The sequence below is a fragment of the Metopolophium dirhodum genome, chromosome 1 (genome assembly GCF_019925205.1).
Source record: "Metopolophium dirhodum isolate CAU chromosome 1, ASM1992520v1, whole genome shotgun sequence".
Taxonomy (NCBI): domain Eukaryota; kingdom Metazoa; phylum Arthropoda; class Insecta; order Hemiptera; family Aphididae; genus Metopolophium; species Metopolophium dirhodum.
Genome location: NC_083560.1, coordinates 56,443,724 through 56,465,154, shown reverse-complemented (window position 1 = coordinate 56,465,154; position 21,431 = coordinate 56,443,724). Strand labels below are relative to the sequence as shown.

At 35.2% G+C, this 21,431-nt stretch overlaps 1 protein-coding gene across 1 annotated transcript in view; it reads right to left on the bottom strand.

Annotated features, from left to right (window-relative positions):
- Window positions 1–217: 217 nt before the first annotated feature.
- The window catches only part of LOC132934401 (ETS-like protein pointed), a 56,256-nt gene continuing 35,042 nt past the window's right edge, over window positions 218–21,431 (bottom strand). The window contains exons 6-10 of the mRNA XM_061000710.1: window positions 19,612–19,893; window positions 8,919–9,227; window positions 4,346–4,960; window positions 2,149–2,446; window positions 218–441 (exon numbers count right to left, since the gene is read on the bottom strand). Coding sequence (XP_060856693.1) covers window positions 366–441; window positions 2,149–2,446; window positions 4,346–4,960; window positions 8,919–9,227; window positions 19,612–19,893 — 1,580 coding nt within the window. The 3' untranslated portion in view covers window positions 218–365. The remainder of the gene's footprint in view (window positions 442–2,148; window positions 2,447–4,345; window positions 4,961–8,918; window positions 9,228–19,611; window positions 19,894–21,431) is intronic.

The window sequence follows — 21,431 nt, the reverse complement described above, 5'->3', positions numbered from 1 at the left end:
ATGATAAAACTAGGTAAATATTATTATAATATAATATGTATAAATAATAATATATAAAACAACATGTGTTGACTACACAAAAATAAAAAGAAAAGGAAATGATAAAAAATCGTAGGTACATAACAATAATGATGTTTTTATCTTTTATCAGGTGGCTCGCAATCCCGGCGATTATTTCGATTATTTCTATAATACATACAGTACACATTCAAGTGTGTATACATCTAATCTTTAATTTAATTATTTATCGTTAATTTGTTTTGGTTAAAAAAAAAAAATTTAAAAAAATATATTGTCGTTCGGCAGCTCAGTCTTTGCGATCGTACAATAGTAGTAAAAACGACGACGGCTGTGAGCACCGTCATCTACTCATCGTCTTTGTTGTTGTTTCCGCACTCAGGTTTGAAGTCGACCAAGGCGTGCAATTGTTGAGCACTATAGCTGAAAACAAATGAAAACACAACGTATAAATACTTTTTATTTTCAATCAAAATCATTTAATATTGTCGCGAATGTTTCATGTCTGCACGCACTCGTTTATTGTAAATATAATATATTATATTATATAATAGGTACTATCTAATCGGCGTTATTTAATTAAAGGGACGAAAAGGAGTTGTGCGACTTGCGAGTCGACTCTTTGGAGGATTTTAATGGGTGGTCTGCCCGTCTACCACTGCAATATGTGGATTTACCCTCTCAATCGGCTTTCACGTGAACGAATATTTTCTTTTTATAAGTGTAAATAGAAACAAGTTCAACGTATTATATTTTGTCCGTAAATTCACGCTGCAAGAGACTTTAATATGAACAAACTAATTCAAAAAGTTCAGCAACCCGGTTCTAAATTCACTACTATTCATTCCATGTAACCTACTATAGGGACTGCAGTCTTACACTAATAGCAGAATATTATGAAAAATATACGAAACTGTGAAGCCTTAACCTGCAGTTGTCTTATATATGTACCAGTTGTAGTTTTATATATGTATATATACAATTCATAACCCCAAGGTCTAAGTCTTGATTAGCGCTACGGTCTTATCAATTTAAATTTAGTAAATTGGGATGAAAAAATAAAACTAATGATTTCGGAAAGGTGGCAGATGTCCACCCCGTACACGCGCTAGAAATGTTCGTGTATATAATAATCTATTTAACGAATACCTATAAGAAGATCACTATTGATATAATAATAGTTTACGTTTTTATTCTTTGGATACCTATACTTATATTTATTATTTTCGTGAATATGAAAATTAAAATACTCGCCACAAAAAACTATTTTGGCCACCAACCCCTCCGTAAAAAACCGTATGGTTATACAAATTCATATTAGGTATATAAACGTTTTTAAAAATTGTACCGACGTAAGGTAATTCGATATAAATCAAAAACCTTTAATTATAAAGGAACATGTAGGAAATGATTAGCGAAATGATAAAACGATTTATAAAACCCAACTGCATATAGCCATTATAAGTAGGTAACGAAAATGTCATAAATCGAAAAGCTCAAATTGGGTTTCTGTGTGTATATAAATATAATGTTATAATGTAAGGCGTTTGTCCTTTCCTAACAAAACAATTAACTAAAATACAGTAGCGTAAAAAAGTTAATTACACAAAATGTAACTTATAGATTAGGAATAGGCAATCGTTTATTTATAGATATATTTGTAAAGAATATAAAAGTTATGAAATTATATATACAAACAAGTTATTTTTACTTTAAGTTATTAGGAGTTTTTTTTCACGAGCAAATAATATGACTGCCAGTTGGACTGTATACTTAATATGTATAGTTAATTAAAATAGCCACCTGCCAAGGTCAAAAACGTAATAAAAATTATGGTTTATTCTACACTTAAATTTATTTTTATTTAATAGCGAACGCCAACCCCTTAAAAAATAATTCTCTTATATTTCCATTAAAAACTATAATATGCTCAGTTCCTAAGTTAAATGCGAAAAAAATCACTAGGCCGCTGGTGCTGCAGGGTCGATGGTATATCTATCTATTCACGATCAAGATTTCGATGGTTCTTCAGAATTTGGACTGTGACTTTAGTCGATCTATATAATATATTATATGCAATCTGGAGTGCGCCTCATATACTACGCGTGTCTTAATATATTATTTACTTACCCGAGAAGGCTTTCGAGATCGCAAACAAATTTGTACACATATCGTTTGCCGGCCGTCTTATGTATGATGTTCTTGTCGTAATAATACCTAAGACCACGGCTCAGCTTTTCGTAATTCATTTTTGGCTTGTTCTTGCGCACGCCCCATCTGCGGGCCACCTCGTCTGGGTCCGTAAGTTTGAATTCCCAGTCGTCACCCGTCCAGGAAATGAACGCCTTACAGGCGCGATCGGTCAATAGCTCCAACAAGAATTGCCACAACTGTATGGGGCCGCTGCCGGTGAAACAAGGACCGCCGTCTGTAACGAAACCAGTTCATATTATTTTATATGTATATACAGCAGTGCATGCCAAGTTAAGTTTTATAGGTATATTCGAGATGAATTTTCAGGGACTTAAACGTGTTTTTTTTTAAACACTTAAGGAAGAATGATATTATATATGCCAGAAAATCATCAAATTGGCACAGCCTTCTAAAAAATGTTTGACTTCGATAATACGGTATAGCAAATTATAATTTGTTTTAGCATATTTGAACTGATAGTTAATTTTAGTACCAGAATAGCCGGGAAAAAATGGACATAAAATGATCATTTCGTAAATTAATCTGTGTATATTATGTTTATGTGTCTCGTATAAAATATAATATAGACTTTTGCAAAGGGCCCGCAGAGTCTTATATTACATGGCAGTAACGACTACGCCCCTCACCATTGCAAATTTTTGAGTCTGCACATACAAATACACAATACATAGATGAGCAGCGCATATTATATACGACAAACACGCAACAAATAATATGTCTACCACACAATCATACGCTTATTTTTTCACGTGTGTTTGTTTAAGAAGAACAAACGTCGAAGAAATGTCTTGGAACTATGAGCATGAACATGAATTATATAGTATGTTATTATACTGTATAATAGCATTACGTATAGACACAGCCGTCGTTATATAACACGATGTTATAATAGAGGCACGCGAAAAGAACGGTGCACTGGACCGCGGACAACTGCAGCAGTTGTAAGCCATAATCATGACGTGTTAGATCCCTCAAAACAACTGGGCCGTTTTTCAAATATATTATATAAAAATAAAAAAATGAAATCGAAAGGGACCCACCACGTTAAGTTTAGAATGGCACAGTGGAAGTGTATGGTATATAGTTTGGGTAAGGGCTGTTAGCTTACAAATATTGTTCTGAATTCAAGAAGGGCAGAGCAATCTCTGGCCACGTCGAGCCGTTTCGAAAACTTTTCTCACTGACACGCCATAATACATAAGTTTGGACAACTAGTGTGCGTATTATTTATTATAGTACGTCGATTTAGGGTTTGTTAAAAACCATATAAAGAACCTCCCGATCTATAGTCCTAGTAAAAAACAACGTATTTACTGTTAAACCAGAACGAAACGTCTTTATTACATCGTGTAATCATTTTTAAATTTTCAAAATCTCTAATCAAAAAAATTTGTTATTCTTATGTATTTCAAACTTGAATAACTTTTCGCAAATACCGTATCAAAAAAAATAAAAATATATTGCAAAATAGCAAAAGATATTTGATGGTAAAAATTAAGTTTTTAATCTATAATAGTATAACTGCATGTAGCCTATATTTGGTTCTATTATGTTATAGTATATTATTAAATTATACATAGTAATTATTAGTAATTAGGCTACAACTATCTATTAGAGGTAGGACAGTAGGACACGTAGGGTAGGACCACTCATAAGTTACTTTGAAACTAATGTTTAATATAATATTATATTCAAAGACTGGTTTTTTCTTAATGTTTCATTATTGCCTATTTAAAACCCCTTAAAAAGACATCGTCTCTTAGTAAATAATTGCAGTAACAAAAAAAGACAATTTATGCATGAATTGAAAGAAAATAAAAGGGAGATGCAGCAATATAAAAAAATGTGGGAACCAGAATATTTTTTTATATTTCTTATTGATTATGATGTAATCAGAAGGGGATCACTAAAATATTTTTTTTTTTAAAGGGGTACTCCGTTCCATTCAATTCAATCATTGAATGCAATATAAACTATAAACCATGTAGTTATATTATTTGTATGATACAATTGAAAACCATATTATGCAACAAACAACGATTAAGTAAATATTAGTTGAAAAGTCAAACGCTGTCCCTACAAAAGCACAGTTTAAATACAAACGGTTACTTACTTGGCGTATAACCGGTGATGAGCGGGGGAGCTTGTAACTGCAAACACGGTTTTATGTCGACCGACATATTGTTGTTGCCACCGCCGGGCACCATCAAGTGATGCTGCTGCTGGTGCTGCTGTTGAACGTGCGGATTGTTGTTGTTGTAATGGTGATGATGGAGGTGTTGCTGCTGCTGCTGTTGTTGGTGATGATGTTGTTGTTGCTGCTGTTGATGGCCGTGATGATGCTGTTGCTGTTGCTGCTGCTGCTGCTGCTGTTGCTGTTGCTGTTGCTGTTGATATTGCTGTTGTTGCTGGTGCATGAACTGCAGTTGCAGCGCTGAATCGGCACCGGCTGCAGCTGCGGCAGCTGCCCAGTGATCGACCGCAGCCAGGGCAGCGGCCGCTGTGACCGCGGAGGTCTGATGAGTCGGCCCGGTTGTGGTAGAGGCACCGTTGGGCACGGTTTGCGCGGCCGACTGGGACGGCGGCACCGGATTGCCGGCTGTCAGATAAGGCGACGTAGTACCACCGCCAGCGTCCAAGTACGGACTGCCACTGGTCGTCGGGTACGGTTGCTGTTCACCGGTGTAATTGTCCTGTTGCTGTTGCTGCTGCTGTATGTACCGGTGATCTGTAACGTCATTTCCATTTTCAATTAAATATCGCGTATTTTTTAGCTGGATAACAATATAGGTAGGTACTATGTAGTGCACTGGCACTGCACCGGTGCAGTGGGCTAGTAACTATACGAGTCGTGGATCATTATATATAGAACTATATTGTATATATTATTATAGTTAACTATATATATATAATATACGAAAAATAGTTTCAACACAAGCCGAGTGATCTATATAGCAGTAGTTGTTTTAAGAGACGATAACTATATCGTGTATGGCCGGGGGTTCACAGCTATACTTCGTCTGTCGTATCATGTCCAAACGTCAAGCTCGGCCCATCCCTGAGAATTTCCCAGTAGATCGTGGTCAGTGAATGACACCATGATTAACACGACAGACGACGTAGCTGTGAACCCGGCTTAAATATATATTATATGATACATAAACGGACCATATACCAAATACCTGGTATATATACCTATATTATGATACGCGTAATTTTTAAACGATAAGACCTAACCCAATGGTGCGTGGGTATAATTTTTCAAGCTGTTTGATAATATTATACTATATAATATATATTACATAATATTATATTTATTAATCGTATAGGTTTACTATTTTGATACTACACCGAAATGTATATGGAGGGATTATTATTTGTAAATCGGAATGTCATCCAAACAACGTTTGTACATTTTTTGTTTCTATTGCGACAAGACGTCTGAAAAATGTATGTAACTCTACTGCGGTTCAGTGTTTACACAAATTCACTGTTTTGTTTTTACGATCGCCCCGCATAATAATATGTAATATACCTATATAATATTATATTACATTAATAACCATCGGGTAACCCGTCACTGTCCATAATACAACGCCATATATTACAGGACGATTTTATCACGCTGCCTTATAATATATAATAATTTAATAAAATACGCCATTACTGTTTAATATATCATAATATACATTCATACAACGCGGACGGGAATTTTTCTGAGCTGGTACTCCATCGTGTATCGTGTATACGCGTGCGCGCGTGGTGCTGCAGCAGGTACATTATAAGAGGTTGTAACCGCGAACACGGTCGGACACGAAAGAGTGTTTATAATATTCTGGACACAGGACGAGGGCGTGGTTTAATATGACTGCTGCTGCCGAAGAAGCGAATTATATATGTATACATAAACGTATTTTATGATGATTTTTGGGCAGGGCAGTGTATAAATAATAAGTTTACGCTCACACACACACACAAGTCGTGTATAATGTTAATCATATAGGCGTCGGAGGGTAGGGGAAGAAAGAACGCTTAAGCAAACCGTGACGCGCGCGACTAGACAATAGACCGCGGTGTATAAATATATAATATAATTTATTGCCGTATATATTATATATATATATATATGGGTACTCTCCTGCTTTTTTAGCGATGACGATTAAAAAACTTTATTCACGTTGTATTACGCGCACTAGCTCGTTATTGTATTGTTCTACGATACAATACAATATACCTATATATATATATATATATATATTATATTATATGGTTGGCCGTGTTCGGCTACGACCAATTATGAGTAGTTCGCGTGACCCCTCGTATACAACGCACACAATATCGTGTATAAGCGCGTTACACTGATTCAAATTATATTATAGTCAATCGTAAAAAAATCTAGTCAAATGCGTTTTCCGCGCAGCGATCTTTATAGTATGAAACCTGATGAGGTCGATCAAGAAAAAAAAAAATGTCTGTACGTTTGTAATCAAAATATATATTTCATATATTATATAATATATAGATACATACTACGCTGCGGACTGTGTTGTAGGGACGTAAAGTTGAGTTGTACTTTTAAAATTTTGTTAAATGGAAGGTTCACAGTATTATGAAATTGTTAAGAATGGAACTACCTATTTCAATTTCATCAATTGTATTAAATTGATTAATGCGCAATACCCTATAATGCGAATTAAAATGGCGTTAATATGCACATATGACTCGAATTAAATGCTTAATAATCGAATGTATTTAATAACAATTGCATAATGTAAACGTGGTATATAATAGACTATAGGTATACATACTACTAAAATATTTAGAATTTTTGAGGAATGTGGATATTGGTAATAATATTAAATAGTACATTATATATTCTGCATATAATAATTATAATTTATAGCTCTTTAACTGTTGTTTAATAAACTATACGGCGATTATGGGATAACTTTTATTTTAACGTATGTTTCCGTCGGTATGTATATCCATAGGCAATTAACATAATATGTCTATATATGTCTTATATTATATGTCTATGGGTATATCTTATCGGTTATCGAAAACATTCGTACGTGTAAATCATGATAAAACACACACGTAGGTAATAGATATTATATACAAGGTGATTCACCCAAGTCGCCACCTCTATTTTTATTTTAATAATGAATTTAATCAAATTGGAATTTTTAAGTATACCTAAGTACCATAATATATTAGACATTACTCATTAGTGATGAAGTCATAAAAAACGCAACCACCTACTTTTCTTGTGACTCGATCGGGAAAGAGCATAAAAGAAACAATCTCTATCAGAGATTTGTTATTAGAGAGATATTGAGACTAAATCATTACCTAGTCATCAATACTTATATAGTTATATATATTTTAAATAATAGTTATCATCAGGAAAAGTAGAACGAGCTTACACGTGATACAAGTAGGTCACAAGTATAAGAATATTTATTATAAAGTACATGGGTAGTTTCAACATTTTTTTTCAACCCCCAACCGTACACAGCATATTTAAATGTCTCTAAAACTTGTCTATAACTTGCAATACTATACTATGATGTATTATAAATTATAATATCGTAGTGTATTATGTTATGTAATATACCATTTATATTTATTCGATAATCGATATAATATAATATATTACTAGAGTCTAATACATCACTGATAATCATCACATTATAATTAATATTAAAGTTACAACATAATATATGACGTACAGAACGTAACAGTTGACAAAAAAAAGTTCAAGAGAACCTCGCCTCCCTCGCTACTGATTATCCAAGAATTATGTTGCTGAAGTAAATAACATTATCTGTATGCAAATTATACCTACTTGATTTTTAACTCTGATTCTAAGACATATTATGTATAGTGAATAGTATGAATACATTTATATTATATAAATAGGCAAAGAAGTAGTATAAAATAAACTCAAACCAAATGTACAACGTATACATCAATAATAATATTAAATACCATTTAAACAGTCCATATTAGTCTTTAAAACTACTAGTGAATTAAATAAAGTACAATTTTTATTTTTTTTCGATAATGCCACTTTAGCTAGGTATAGTTAATTTTAACATTTTAGAACTTGAGAATGATACGCAGTGTGTGTAATCTGACTGTACGAAGTAATAATAAAGAACGAAGTTTTCTATCGCGTTTCTTAATGAGCTGGTTTTCCAGATCATACTATGTTTTATCTAAAGCGTTATCTAAGCGTCTATTATAACCACCATGGTAAAATAATTTAGTTTAAAATAACAGAAATATTGCACGCACGTATATCGATGCTACAAAATGCTGATCTCATGTGTAGGTACTATACTACCGTCTATTATATACCATATACGACATACGTAGATACACATTTTCATACAACGTAAAATAACAGATATAATATGTATAGTTAAACTATAAATGACTATATTTTAAAAACACATGATTATTGCGACTTTGGATCATTAATTTTAATGAAGTAGAGTATTCGAAAAATAGCTGAGTATTGATTTCTAATATATACTTTTACTAATTCTCTCTTTATGGGCCAGTTTTGCACCCGTACACGGATATTTGGTTCGCGGCCATTTTTACCGAATATACCACGTATCTACAATTATCTATTATGATTTATGATATACAATAATATATCATTATACCACACTCACTGGCTCGGTGCTGTTGCTGGTGGTGATAGTCCCTCTGCTGCTGGTATCTGTTTTGCTGCTGTTGCTGCATCAGCTGTTGCTGTTGCTGTTGCTGCTGCTGGATCAGAGGTATGGCGGTCGGCTGCGGCGCTGGCGGTTGCTGCGGATAGAGGTCCGGGGGCGACGATACCGTCGACTCCATGGCGTTGTCGCCGCCGCCCGTCACCATCAAACCAGCCCCAGCGATGTTGTTGTCCGGCGTAGTAGAACCGCTGCCGCCGGTCTGGCTGGGCGGCGTGGTGGTGCCTATGCTCGTCGAGTAGGTGATCCCTGCGAACAACAAACGAACGACGTTATAATGACATTACAGGCGTAACGGCAATAACGTTCGTACGACGACAACGACGAGTCCGATGGATTACAAACGTCGCTCGTCCTCTTCCGTTCGCCCGCGCACGCACACGAGCGCACGTATCGCGTACGTGTGCGTTAAATTACTCGAAAATGTAAAATAATTATTTTACGATATTCTATTATTATTATTATTATTATTATTATATTGCCCATCGAGAAGTTTTTTGAACGGCCATTGTGATTGTGCCACGTAGAAAAATCACAAATATAGAGGTGTATTTAATGTGTGTGTATATATATATATATATATATAAATGCAAATGTACTGGGGCATGTATAAATATATAATAATAACGATAATATGAAACAATGCCCGCGTATATAGTGGTCGTCGCAGTACATATACACATAGACACTTTTTGCGGAGAGGGGATAATTATGACCACTATAAACATAATAATAATATTATTTTTATTATATTATGTGTACAACATAATAATATAATGTACCCGATGTTAATGGTTGATAGGCTACATTATGTATAGAGACGCGCCGTATATATAATATGATATTATATACCTAAATATATAATATATATGTACAATAATAAAGGGGGAGCTGCGGAAAGTCACGGTCATCGCCGCCGCCGAGCCATTATAATATTATTTTAAAATCGTTGCCACTGCAGCGGGCACAAGTACCCACGGTATTATATAGGCATACACACCGCGCAATATCCTGCAAGCCCATGCCCCGTCCTCGGATATATTATATAACATAGCGATCGCGACGAGGAAATAAAATATTAATAAAAATATAATATAATAATATATACATAGTTATTATACTGATGCAAGTGTGCTGCGGTGTAAATAGTATATGTGCGCATACATAGGCATACAATGTATATACCTACAATATTATACCTACACTATAAAATACATATAATATATGGTCGGCGACACGTATGCTTAATTATTGTATATACCTATAGTTGACCGCATGCAGAATACCAATAAGTTTGTGCCTATATAATACATGTATGCATGTAAAGCACAGTAGGTAGGTATACGTATATAAATACATTAACCGCTTATATATATATAGGTGTGTACTGTGTATATAAATAATAAATATATATATATAGGTATATAATATATATTATATACATATAATATAAAACAATGGTTTATATACTATATAGGTATATATATGTCATAATATAATATAATACTATACAAACGCGAGGCGCTAGATCTATATATTATATGATATGTATAAGTTTATGTATTAAATATGCATCGCGTAATGTAATAATTATGTATTTATACGGTCCATTTTTTCTATTATGATAAATCAAAACCATACTTATAAGTAGATACCTACACTGATGTTTCGACATCAATATGTTATTGTTGATTGTCTGCTGCAAGCGATTGGGTGTGTTTATAATATACTTTATAATATATATTATATGGTGACAATAAATGGGTGCGCAGGCACGGTGGTCGCGGCCGCGGCGTTATCAGAATTTTAAATTAACAAAAACAAACGTAGGTATACACCTATAGTCACAAAGACACTTGATACAATTATATACATGTATAATCAACAATCTCCGATATTCATAACGTCAAATATTCAACAATCACGAAACACACACATACCTATATGGCTATATGTATATATAGGTATATTTATAAACACGGGACATATACTTCCTTGAGGAATGTATTGATTATAATTTTAAAATTATTAGAGTTATGAAAACGTTACACGTATATATTATAAATATGTCAATAGGCATATATAACCTATAGGTTTAGGTATGTTTATTAATACCTGAACTATACCTAGCTTTTAAATTTGAAAAAAAAATCAAACATCTAAAAAATATTCTAAGTTTCGAAATCATCGGTCATATAGTATTTATAATATTATGGTATACATATTGAATGACATAGGTACATAAAACAAAATGATTAATCTTTCATAATATGATGCGTATTGATAAATCACATAACTATAGGTATACAATACACCTATAATATATTATTATAATGCGGAATACTATATATTCGGTGTATATTTTTGGTTATATATTATAACGAATACCAAACTTGGAAAATAACTATTCTGAATTTCTGATTGGATATTAGGATAAAATGTGAATAAATAAATAAAAGTAAACCTTCAGTTTGGATTTCGAATCGTAACTTAAAATTAAACGGGTACCTTGAACATAAGCAAAATACCGTAAAATCAATTTCTGCAGAATACGCAAGGTTAAAAAACCTAGTATATCTATACCTAAATTAATAATGATTTCGATGATCATAAGTTTTTTTGCAAAATACAAAAACCTCGAGGGAAAACGGATTTGCCGAAAAAAATGTGGTATAAAACGAATGATCAACATCGCGAGACATTTATATTATTATTTTAATCATTTCGCTCTGATTAGAATATAAAAACGATTTTAATTATTTACCTGGCTATTATATATACATAGTCATACCATCATATATATATATATATATAAATATTTATACCTACCTATACCGAGCAGGGTAAAACGGTAACAGTTGATTAGAAAACCATTTGATTTGGTAATTGTTCATGCGCACAAAATACAAGCATCATCGTGCTGCAGCATGTACCTATATCGTATAATATATACACATCGCTCGCGCGTCGTTTTGCACATCAGGTCGAAATCGATTCCAAAATGGCTACGTAAAAAAATACATAATGTCGTCTCGATTCTTTTTTTTTTCATAGGTACCTATGTACTTTATTTTAATTCACGGTTATTGTTGTTTTCTATGGCGTAGTAGCAGCGCAGTATACGCGATTCGTTGGACCGAATCGTTGATTTTTTTTCTCCACCGTGTCGAAATTTATCATTTAGTCATTGTGTATGTGATGGGTTGGGTGCGGCGGTGAAAAATCGGTGTAAAAAAATCATCGGTGTGTAAAGTTAAAGCAGATAGGCCCGGAAGTGAGTTGTTCGACGACGATGACGACGACGACGACGACTATATACTACAATAAATACTACTGCCGAGTGGGGTGGGCGCTGTGCAGTGATTGGTTGGTCGTTGTGCGACGCCTACTCGCCGCCCGACTAAACACGCGGGCTGATGTACATAAAATATTATATACGCAGTGCAGGAGCGATACATTACCTATACATACTAACGCGCACACACATATATTTATATATATGTGTATTATATTATATTGGAAATAAACCTGAAAGTATTGTATTGTTACGATATGTATTGCACGCGGCTGTATACATTATATGCTGCAGGGCGGCGATGATAAAGCTGGTATGTATAGGGACCGTTTATATAACGAAGCCGTTTATATACAACGGGGTGGAGAAAAATTTCCGAAATATCATTCATCACATCTTCTAAAATGTAATAGATAAAAAGAGTAGGTAGAATCTATTATATAGGTATATATAACACAATGTATGGAGACTGCAGAAACGATAATACATAATATAATATGCGCATTATATAGGTTGCGAGGTTGGACCATAAATCACTGCTGGGTAGCGCTACATGAAAAGTGCGACTCGGCTTGATAGCAGCCCCATGTACCTATAATATAATATGGTATAAATCCGTCGTGTGCCTGCGATTATACGGCGATTTTCGCAGGTAAGATCTTTTCCCTGCCATAAGACAAATTACCGGTCTATATATAATAATGCAGAAACTCTACTGTACATTGTATTATATCATATCGAATTTTTACGGGCCCTAAAATTCGTTTGCACCCCGGAAATAATATTATCACCCGCTGTTTCTGAGGTAAGAATTGTGTTATTATTATTGGCAAACGTCGAGGCGGGCGTCCGCCCTTTGAAATAAAATCTGAGCACGTACGTACCACGCGTCACACTGTCGGGGGGCATCGTCGCCGTAGTATAATATTCTAGGAGCTCTGCGGGCGCACACGTGTCTCACACGGCATGGCGTTTATTGAATATCAATATCGGTCGAGCAGTTTTTAAAGAATTAATCGAGAAAAAAACGACAGTGACGCGTGTGCAGTGTGCACAGTAATACAATTTATTAAAAAACATGCGATCGGACGGATTAATTATTTTTTTTTTAATTTCGAACTAACCGTTACCCGTTATAATATTATAGGTATATAGGTATATTATTACTATCAACACCTAAGACAAAACAAAAAAAAATAACGGAAAGAAAGAAAAAAGACGTTACGAACATTGGCCGTTTATTAATCATATACACGTGCAGGGGAGGCCGACGACCAGCCGTCGACGTCGTCGTTATCCAAAAGCAACGACAGAAGCCTGCAGGAGCAGCAGGTGTTTATATATAATATACTATATACATAACAGTAGACATACGTTTAGTTTAGGTACCTACAAGTCTCCGGCGATTAAGCACGTGTATAATATGTTGTATCTATATAGACAATGTCATATGTATAAGACGTAGGTATATAAACGATGACGCGCTTATAACAATATTAGGGTAGGTACACATATTATTATACCACATACATAATATATAGGTATATACATACAATGTAGTGTTAAACAATAATACAAAATATAATAAACCCTATTTTAAAATACCGTTTCCGGCCAAAATTTATATTGTTAATTGTGATGCGTGTAAGTATCAGCTATATACAGTCTGGTAATATATATTATATTCATCTTATGTTTGATCGGCGGACCATAGAATGTGCGAAATATTCCGCCGACAATAATGATGAAAACTGTTGAAAATAATAAACACTATATAAAAGGTCAGTAGGTATATCGGTTAGAAGGTAGTAAATGGGGTGGAACCGTAGGTGTCGTCCGGTGTGGTACCTACTCGCTAGTTATAAAAATAGCTTGTATTATTGTACCTCTAACGACCCATCAACAATTGACACAATGAAAAGGAACGCTAGGTACCAATTCAATCGATATATAGTATACTAATATAGGTGTGCATTAAGAAATGGTTGTATTATATACATTATAAAGTGTAAATTAATATAATGGTGGTTTCGAGACACAAAGATGTAGGTATAGCGTATTATTTGGTAGCTATATAACTGTATATACACATAAAATGAATTTTAAAATGTTCGTGCGTTATAGTATATATTTCAACATAGACCGTGTTTCACCCCATGTTATATACTATATTATTGCGACGCACCTGTGACTGCTTGTTGCTCCCGTTTCCGTTGCGGAAACCCTCCTCCGCCTCCTTCACCCATCCGAGCAGTATATACTACATTTTACCCTTGTCTATAATACCATCGTCGCCCTACTCGAGACGCGACGATTCCTTTCCGAGAAAACTTTTATGCATACGTATTATAATATAAAAGCGTTAAACAAAACTCACCGCGCCGCTTACATATTTTTGGATCGCCCACGATCCGATTGTACATGTATAATATCATTATGCATAATAATATAATATATTTGGCCAAACGTAACTATTTCCAATATTATACAGATAATTCAGAGTTCACCAAGAAAACGTTAATAAACTGACTGGCTGGCTGGCTATAGCCGAGAAACAGCAGGTGGCTATTATGTACGAGCCACTATCATCGTCCTACAGCAGCAGCCAGACTACGACGACGCTGCCACACGTATATCTAACAGGTGGCCAACACCAGTCGTCTCGGTGGCACGAGCCACAGCCGTCGGATATAAAAAACAACCTATGTCTTTAATGTGTGTGCGCGCGTATAGGTATATGTATATATTACACGACTATCTATCAATTAATTTCACGCATGTTCTTTAACAACGAAAGGAGAAGAAGAGAAAAAAAGGCGGCTGTTTTTGGTCGTATAAACACACGACAGTAGAAATAATAATAAAATAATTGCACGACAGACGAACGAGCGGCAAAAAATGAATCTATATACATCGCAGTATAGGTACCTATCACATAATAAATTATCGTTATTATTTGCTTAAACACACACACACACACACACACACACATACAATTATTGCATCGAATTGCGAATGTGATTTGACGGGTATAAGTATATCGATAACTCAGCTTGGTATAAATTAGAAAATTTCCCGATACAGTAGTATGCAAATGACAAGCTTCAAAATTGCGACGAGACGTCAGATCGAAAATCGTTTTTTACTATTCCTATATATGATATTAAGCTGTTTAAAAGAATAAGCACACATTCGTCTACAATACAAATCGAGAATCGGTACCAATAAATACTTAATAATAGAATCATTTCTAAACCTCCGTAGTGGTATAATTAAATACATTTTAATATATTATAAACGCGGTATCAAGAGATACACAAATCAAAATCGGTCAAAAAACAAACCTTTGCGAGAGCAATATTATATTATACATTTTATATAGTACCGTTTTTTAGAAAATATCTCCGTCGGTTGCCCTGAACGGACACCGCCATGTCGTCCACCACGGCCGTTGCCGGATGCAGCACCAGGTTGTTGTTGTTGTAATGGTGTTGGCTGTTGTACTGATGGTGATAGGATGTGGACGACGCCGCGGCTGCGGCCGCCGTGACCACGAGATCGAAGTAACCAGCAGCGTTGTCCAGGGCGGCGTTACCGGACGAAGAGGAGCCGGCCGCGGTCACGCAGCATTGGGTGGGCGAAGACGCCAAGGCCTGTTGCTGGTGGTGGTGATTCCTGTGGTGCGCCGGGTGCTGCTGTTGGATGATGTGCTGTTGTTGTAGTAGCACCATCATTTGTCGGGTGATATGCCGGTCGGCCGCCGGCACGGGACGGTGATGAGACAAGACTCGGTCCGACGTGTATGAAAAACGACAGACAAGACGAAAACGGAACGGAGAGAGGTTGCTGCGGTACTTCAACGCTGAGTGTCAGAACGAATTTCGGTTTCGGAAATTGTCGCGTGCAAGTCGATTTGGCAAAATGATCGTCACCCTCGACGACGGGGATTCGAGTAAAAACGAAAAAATACGACGACGTCCAGAAGACAAAAAATAAATAAACAGCCAAGACCGGCTACGAAAACATAATAATAGTATTAAAATATTAAGCTATCGTTCCTTCCGGATGAATAACAACGCGAATATAAGACGGTAATAAAACGCACAGCGCCCCACGACACGACAACCGTACTGAAGCGAATGAGTCGCGACTCTACTCCGCAGTGCGGTCCGTGGAGTGCGTGCGCGCGGCGCCCGGCGATACGCGTTTATCCCCACTGCGCACGAGCGAACATCGGCGGCGGGCGGGCCTGTACCCTCCACGCCACCGCGCCCCCTTCAGTCACGGTCGTTTTCCGAGACTCCCGAGATACTTCGACAAACAAAAAAAAAAAAAAAAAACGGAGACTCCTTGGAAATAATATTATTATAATACAACGAATACACGCGCGATACCGCGATATACGTTCTCGCAGGTAGGTATATATTTTTGAAAAGTATACAATTTTGGACACAATATGTTTTGTACGCGACGAACAATCTTCTGTCCTGTAGGTACCTTTTCTCTACCTGTCTGCGTATGTATAAATATCATCGGTCTATATTGACATTCGACACAATAAAAATGATGATCCGTCCAAAAAATAATTCAAACGAATAATAAACAACGAAAAATCGTGAAATATATTGAGACGACCACACTAATTTTCATAAAAACGAACTGAAAAACTATAACATAGGCAGTTGATGTATATATATACATAGGTTTTTTTTATGATTTGCTTAACCATAATATTTTATAAAGTTGCGACAACTATTAATATTGTTTAAAAAAAAACCACGGTCGTATCCATTTCACTCAGGTCGGTTGGTATATATCTAGGCACCTATAATAATAATATGTTGTATATTATATTATAATTTAACATCTATTTAAGCACGCGTCGAGTTCGGTATATAGACTCGTCGAGTTATAAATTTATAATATCATATGCACGCTATACATCAGCTCTGTAAAATATTATAAACTACGCCGCACGCTCAATTAACAAAACTCATAGTACCCCATGATCTTATTATTCGTAGGTATAATAACATCCGTTAGGCATTAATAATAATAATGTACACACGTTTAAGTCGCTTGTTTAGCAGAGTATATTAGTAGAGTAGGTTCACCTATATAGACGTAAAGGTATTATAAGGAAGTTTCTAAACATTATAATATATTATAGACCCTTTACTAGCAGAATAACGTTAAAACTATAATAATATATAGGTATTCGTTGAGTGCAGGCTAAAAGGTAGTAATATATAGTTACCAGATGGCTATTTACAGGCATAAAACTAAATTGGAATTATATGTTTGAATATTTCCCCTAAGCAACCCATCGGAATTTAACTCAATAACATATAGGTCTATATTAATAATGATAAACATTATAATATTTTGAGTAATGAGAAATACAATATTTTATGTTTTAAAAATCATAAATACGTTATGCGAATAAATAAATATATTTTTCCTTCCAGAAATTATTTTACTCCGCCCTTTACTAAAAAGTATATAGCATAGCAAATTAATCAACCATAAGCAAATAAGTGTGTCCTGAGCAAGAAAAAAACGAATACATGAAATTTCAGAAGAAACAGTAGGTAACTACCGGAATTTTGTTTAAACTGCGTTGATAACGTTGCACCTATTAATTAGTAAAAATGATACAAACTCATTTAGCATCTATACATATTACTATATAATTATTTAACCATTTATTTACGAAACACACATTTCATGCGCATTTCAAGCATATAGCTTAAAGTACATATGCTATAAAATATTACTTTTACAATATATATCGCGTCTTAATTGTTTTTTTCCATTCAAGACTACTATTACAACTGCTATATACCTACCTGAATAAATATATAACTAATAATACAAATATAATATACCAAGGCTGGTAACGCGTTGATGACGGTTCTTGTGTTGTTATACTACTAAACATATATAGACGTTGGTTTTATATTATTATAGTATAATAGAGTATAGGTACTCTAGAAGAATAATCGGAACTTCATTTATTGTATTCAAGTTTTTAGAGGAGAAGAAGGAGGAGGAGGAGGTGGTATTGCTTGTTGTACATCCGGTGGGCGTGTAATACGCGCGAGTCTTGTTCTTCTTAGCCCGTGCTATGCCATGTACCGCTTTTATTCTCGAGTAACTTGAAACCTAAGACGACAAGGACGGGCGTGCCATAACACGCCACCCTTTTGTGTGTGTCATTCATATTTTCTTTTGCGCGCGCGCCAAAAGCATGCAGCTGGGGCAGCTGTACTTTTTTTTAGTAGGTGTAGTTGTAAGGAGAACCGGAACTACCGGGTATATGTAAGAGGAGGAACCTATATACCACCTAGTAGAAGCATTAGCGAAATGGGATTTTAAAACATTTTCGGTGTATAATATTATGATGTATAATATAATATTATAATCACGTGCTGAAGTTTGCTTAAGACGACGTCGCGATATATTAATATGTATGTTATTGTCTGTTACCGGCCGCGACGTGGAGTAGCACATAAACTTTATAATACCCGAAAAACGTATATGCGGTTAATACAATAGCGCGCGTTCGATCACACTATACATATATATGTCATCATATTATTATACAATATAATAAAGTGATATATTATTGTATGTACGACAATACCTAATATCTGTATAACTGCACAAGTAGTAGGTACATTACAGTCTCGATACTTGTGCGCAGATGATGGAGACGATGGGTATATAACCGTGGTCGTGTAGTATAATAATATAATGATCGTCAAGTGCTCGTCTGCAGTTCTGTTCGGCCAGGTATATCATGATGGGCCCCCGCGGCGCGGCAATGGCTGTAATAAATATTGTGATCGCTCGTCTATACGCAGCTAACAACGGGTGGCCGACATAAGTAGCCGTCCCCTCGATAAAATGAAATAAAATTAAATGGGGCCCGGCATTACGCGGTTAAATACCGTTTATAAGCCGAAACTGGCCCAATTAATATTTAATATAAATATATATAATATACAGTGCGCAACAATACGATTTTTTTCATCCTGCTCGTCTATATTATTATTATTATGGTAATAAAATAACGCGATGACGTCGTCGACGACAGTATAAGTGCAGTAGCAGGGCTACCCTTGATGTGTAATGTGGTCCACACTCGAAGTCTATGTATAATAATAATAATAATAATAATAAGATTTAAACACACACTTATACACACTATACTGTTATATATATAATATAAGTACGTCGTACGTAAACCTCCCATTCAGATGAAGAATAAAATGAGGTATAATCGTAATAATAATAATAAATGTACGTATATAATATACACGGTATTTCACGTACCTGTTTCATATTGTTGGTTGTGATGGAGATTGCGATTACGATGGTTCAGTCGGTGCGGTGGCGATTGCAACCGGATATGCTGTGGTTCGGATGCAGCCGGTACAGGATAGCCGGAAGAGAATAAACCACTGTTGTCGTCCACTTGATGTCTGTGTTGTTGATGTTGCACGAAATTTTCGTGATAGAAATTTGAATTATTGCTATTGCCACCGGTGTTGTTTAACGACGACAAATGTTGATTGCCACCACCAAACATGGGTATTGACGAGGCCCTATCTACGTCTGCAAAAATATAAAACAATATTAATTTTTTATTCGCTCTGATAAACATTATAAGCTTCTGTTGATTATGATAAATGGTATATAAATTGTCACATTAAGTACAATGTTTTCATATATTAGGTATAACGTATCGTACGCAGATTAGCACGAAACATATATACTAGATTTACATGTATTTCAATTGCGTTTTCCCTAAAACTATGCAGCGCAACGATTAAGGGTTAAGAATACAAAATTATACACACGCAAATATGTAGGTCATCGTCGGCTTATATTTTTACGTCACGACCACGATACAGTGCAGTGTTTACATTCAAAGGATATCCTGTCTGCTACGTCACATTTATATATATACCAACCACCATCACAGACTTAATATATATATATATACAGCCGCCATATATAGAGGTTTGTTTACATTCAAAGGATATCCTGCTCACGATACAACTACCGAAACTACGTCACACCAACGGCGGTGGCAAAGCGTTGTGGCCGTTTTGCTAAAAGGATGATAGCGGTCAAAGGATATCCTGCTTATTACAACAGAACAGCCTTGGGCTAGCCCCCTTCTAGCGTTCCCCGGCAAGGCCGCGGCTGGCCGCAGAGCTTGCACCGCCGCCGCACACATATCCCGCCGGATAAACATTATTTTTTTCATTTATTTATTTTTTTGTTCCTGTTTTATCCAGCTAGTGGTCGTAACGATGTTATTAGTTGAGTCAGTTCAACTACACTGACTGTACGGGTCGGACGGTCGCAAGACGCGCAAATTGTATTTAATTTTTTTTTTCTAGTGACTGTATAATTTATGCAAATGTATAATAATATAATGTAACAATTTTTTTTCATTTATTCTTATCAATGCTCCTAGTTGTAACAGAATAATTTATTAATACAAAAACGATAACTCTTTTGACATAAAATATTTATCTTCAGATATATTATTAAAACATTATAATATTGAACGTACAGCGTGATGGCAGCTACAGCACATTGATATTATAATGGTATCATCGGTATCGTTTATTTATCGTCCTTACAGTAACGCTCGCCGTCAGTATGCGGTAGTGGTTTTATCTACGAACCGTCCGTTCACCATGCCCAACACTTGTGATAACCGTATACATGTATATATAATAATCGCAAATCGTTCCCTAATCATCATATTATAATATATGCGCTCTTCTTTCGGGTTCAAAATATTACAGATAATATTGGACATTCGCGTCGTATTCGGTCTGATATGCACACACATATCAATATGGTTATAACGTATCCCACGCGACCGCGATATCGTAAATTCGTTTCATCATCCGCCCCCGAGTATAATATAATATAATATTGTATGTATAATAATATGTAATAACGTTTTATAATATATTATTATTATGTGTTTGGTTATAATAAATTAACGATATTTTTCATATTACGCACGTTCGGATTACTCGAAATTATTTTTTTAATTTTTTTTTATCGTCTAAACAATAGCCTATATTATTGTTACACGTATATGTTTAAATTATGATTGTGTACGACCA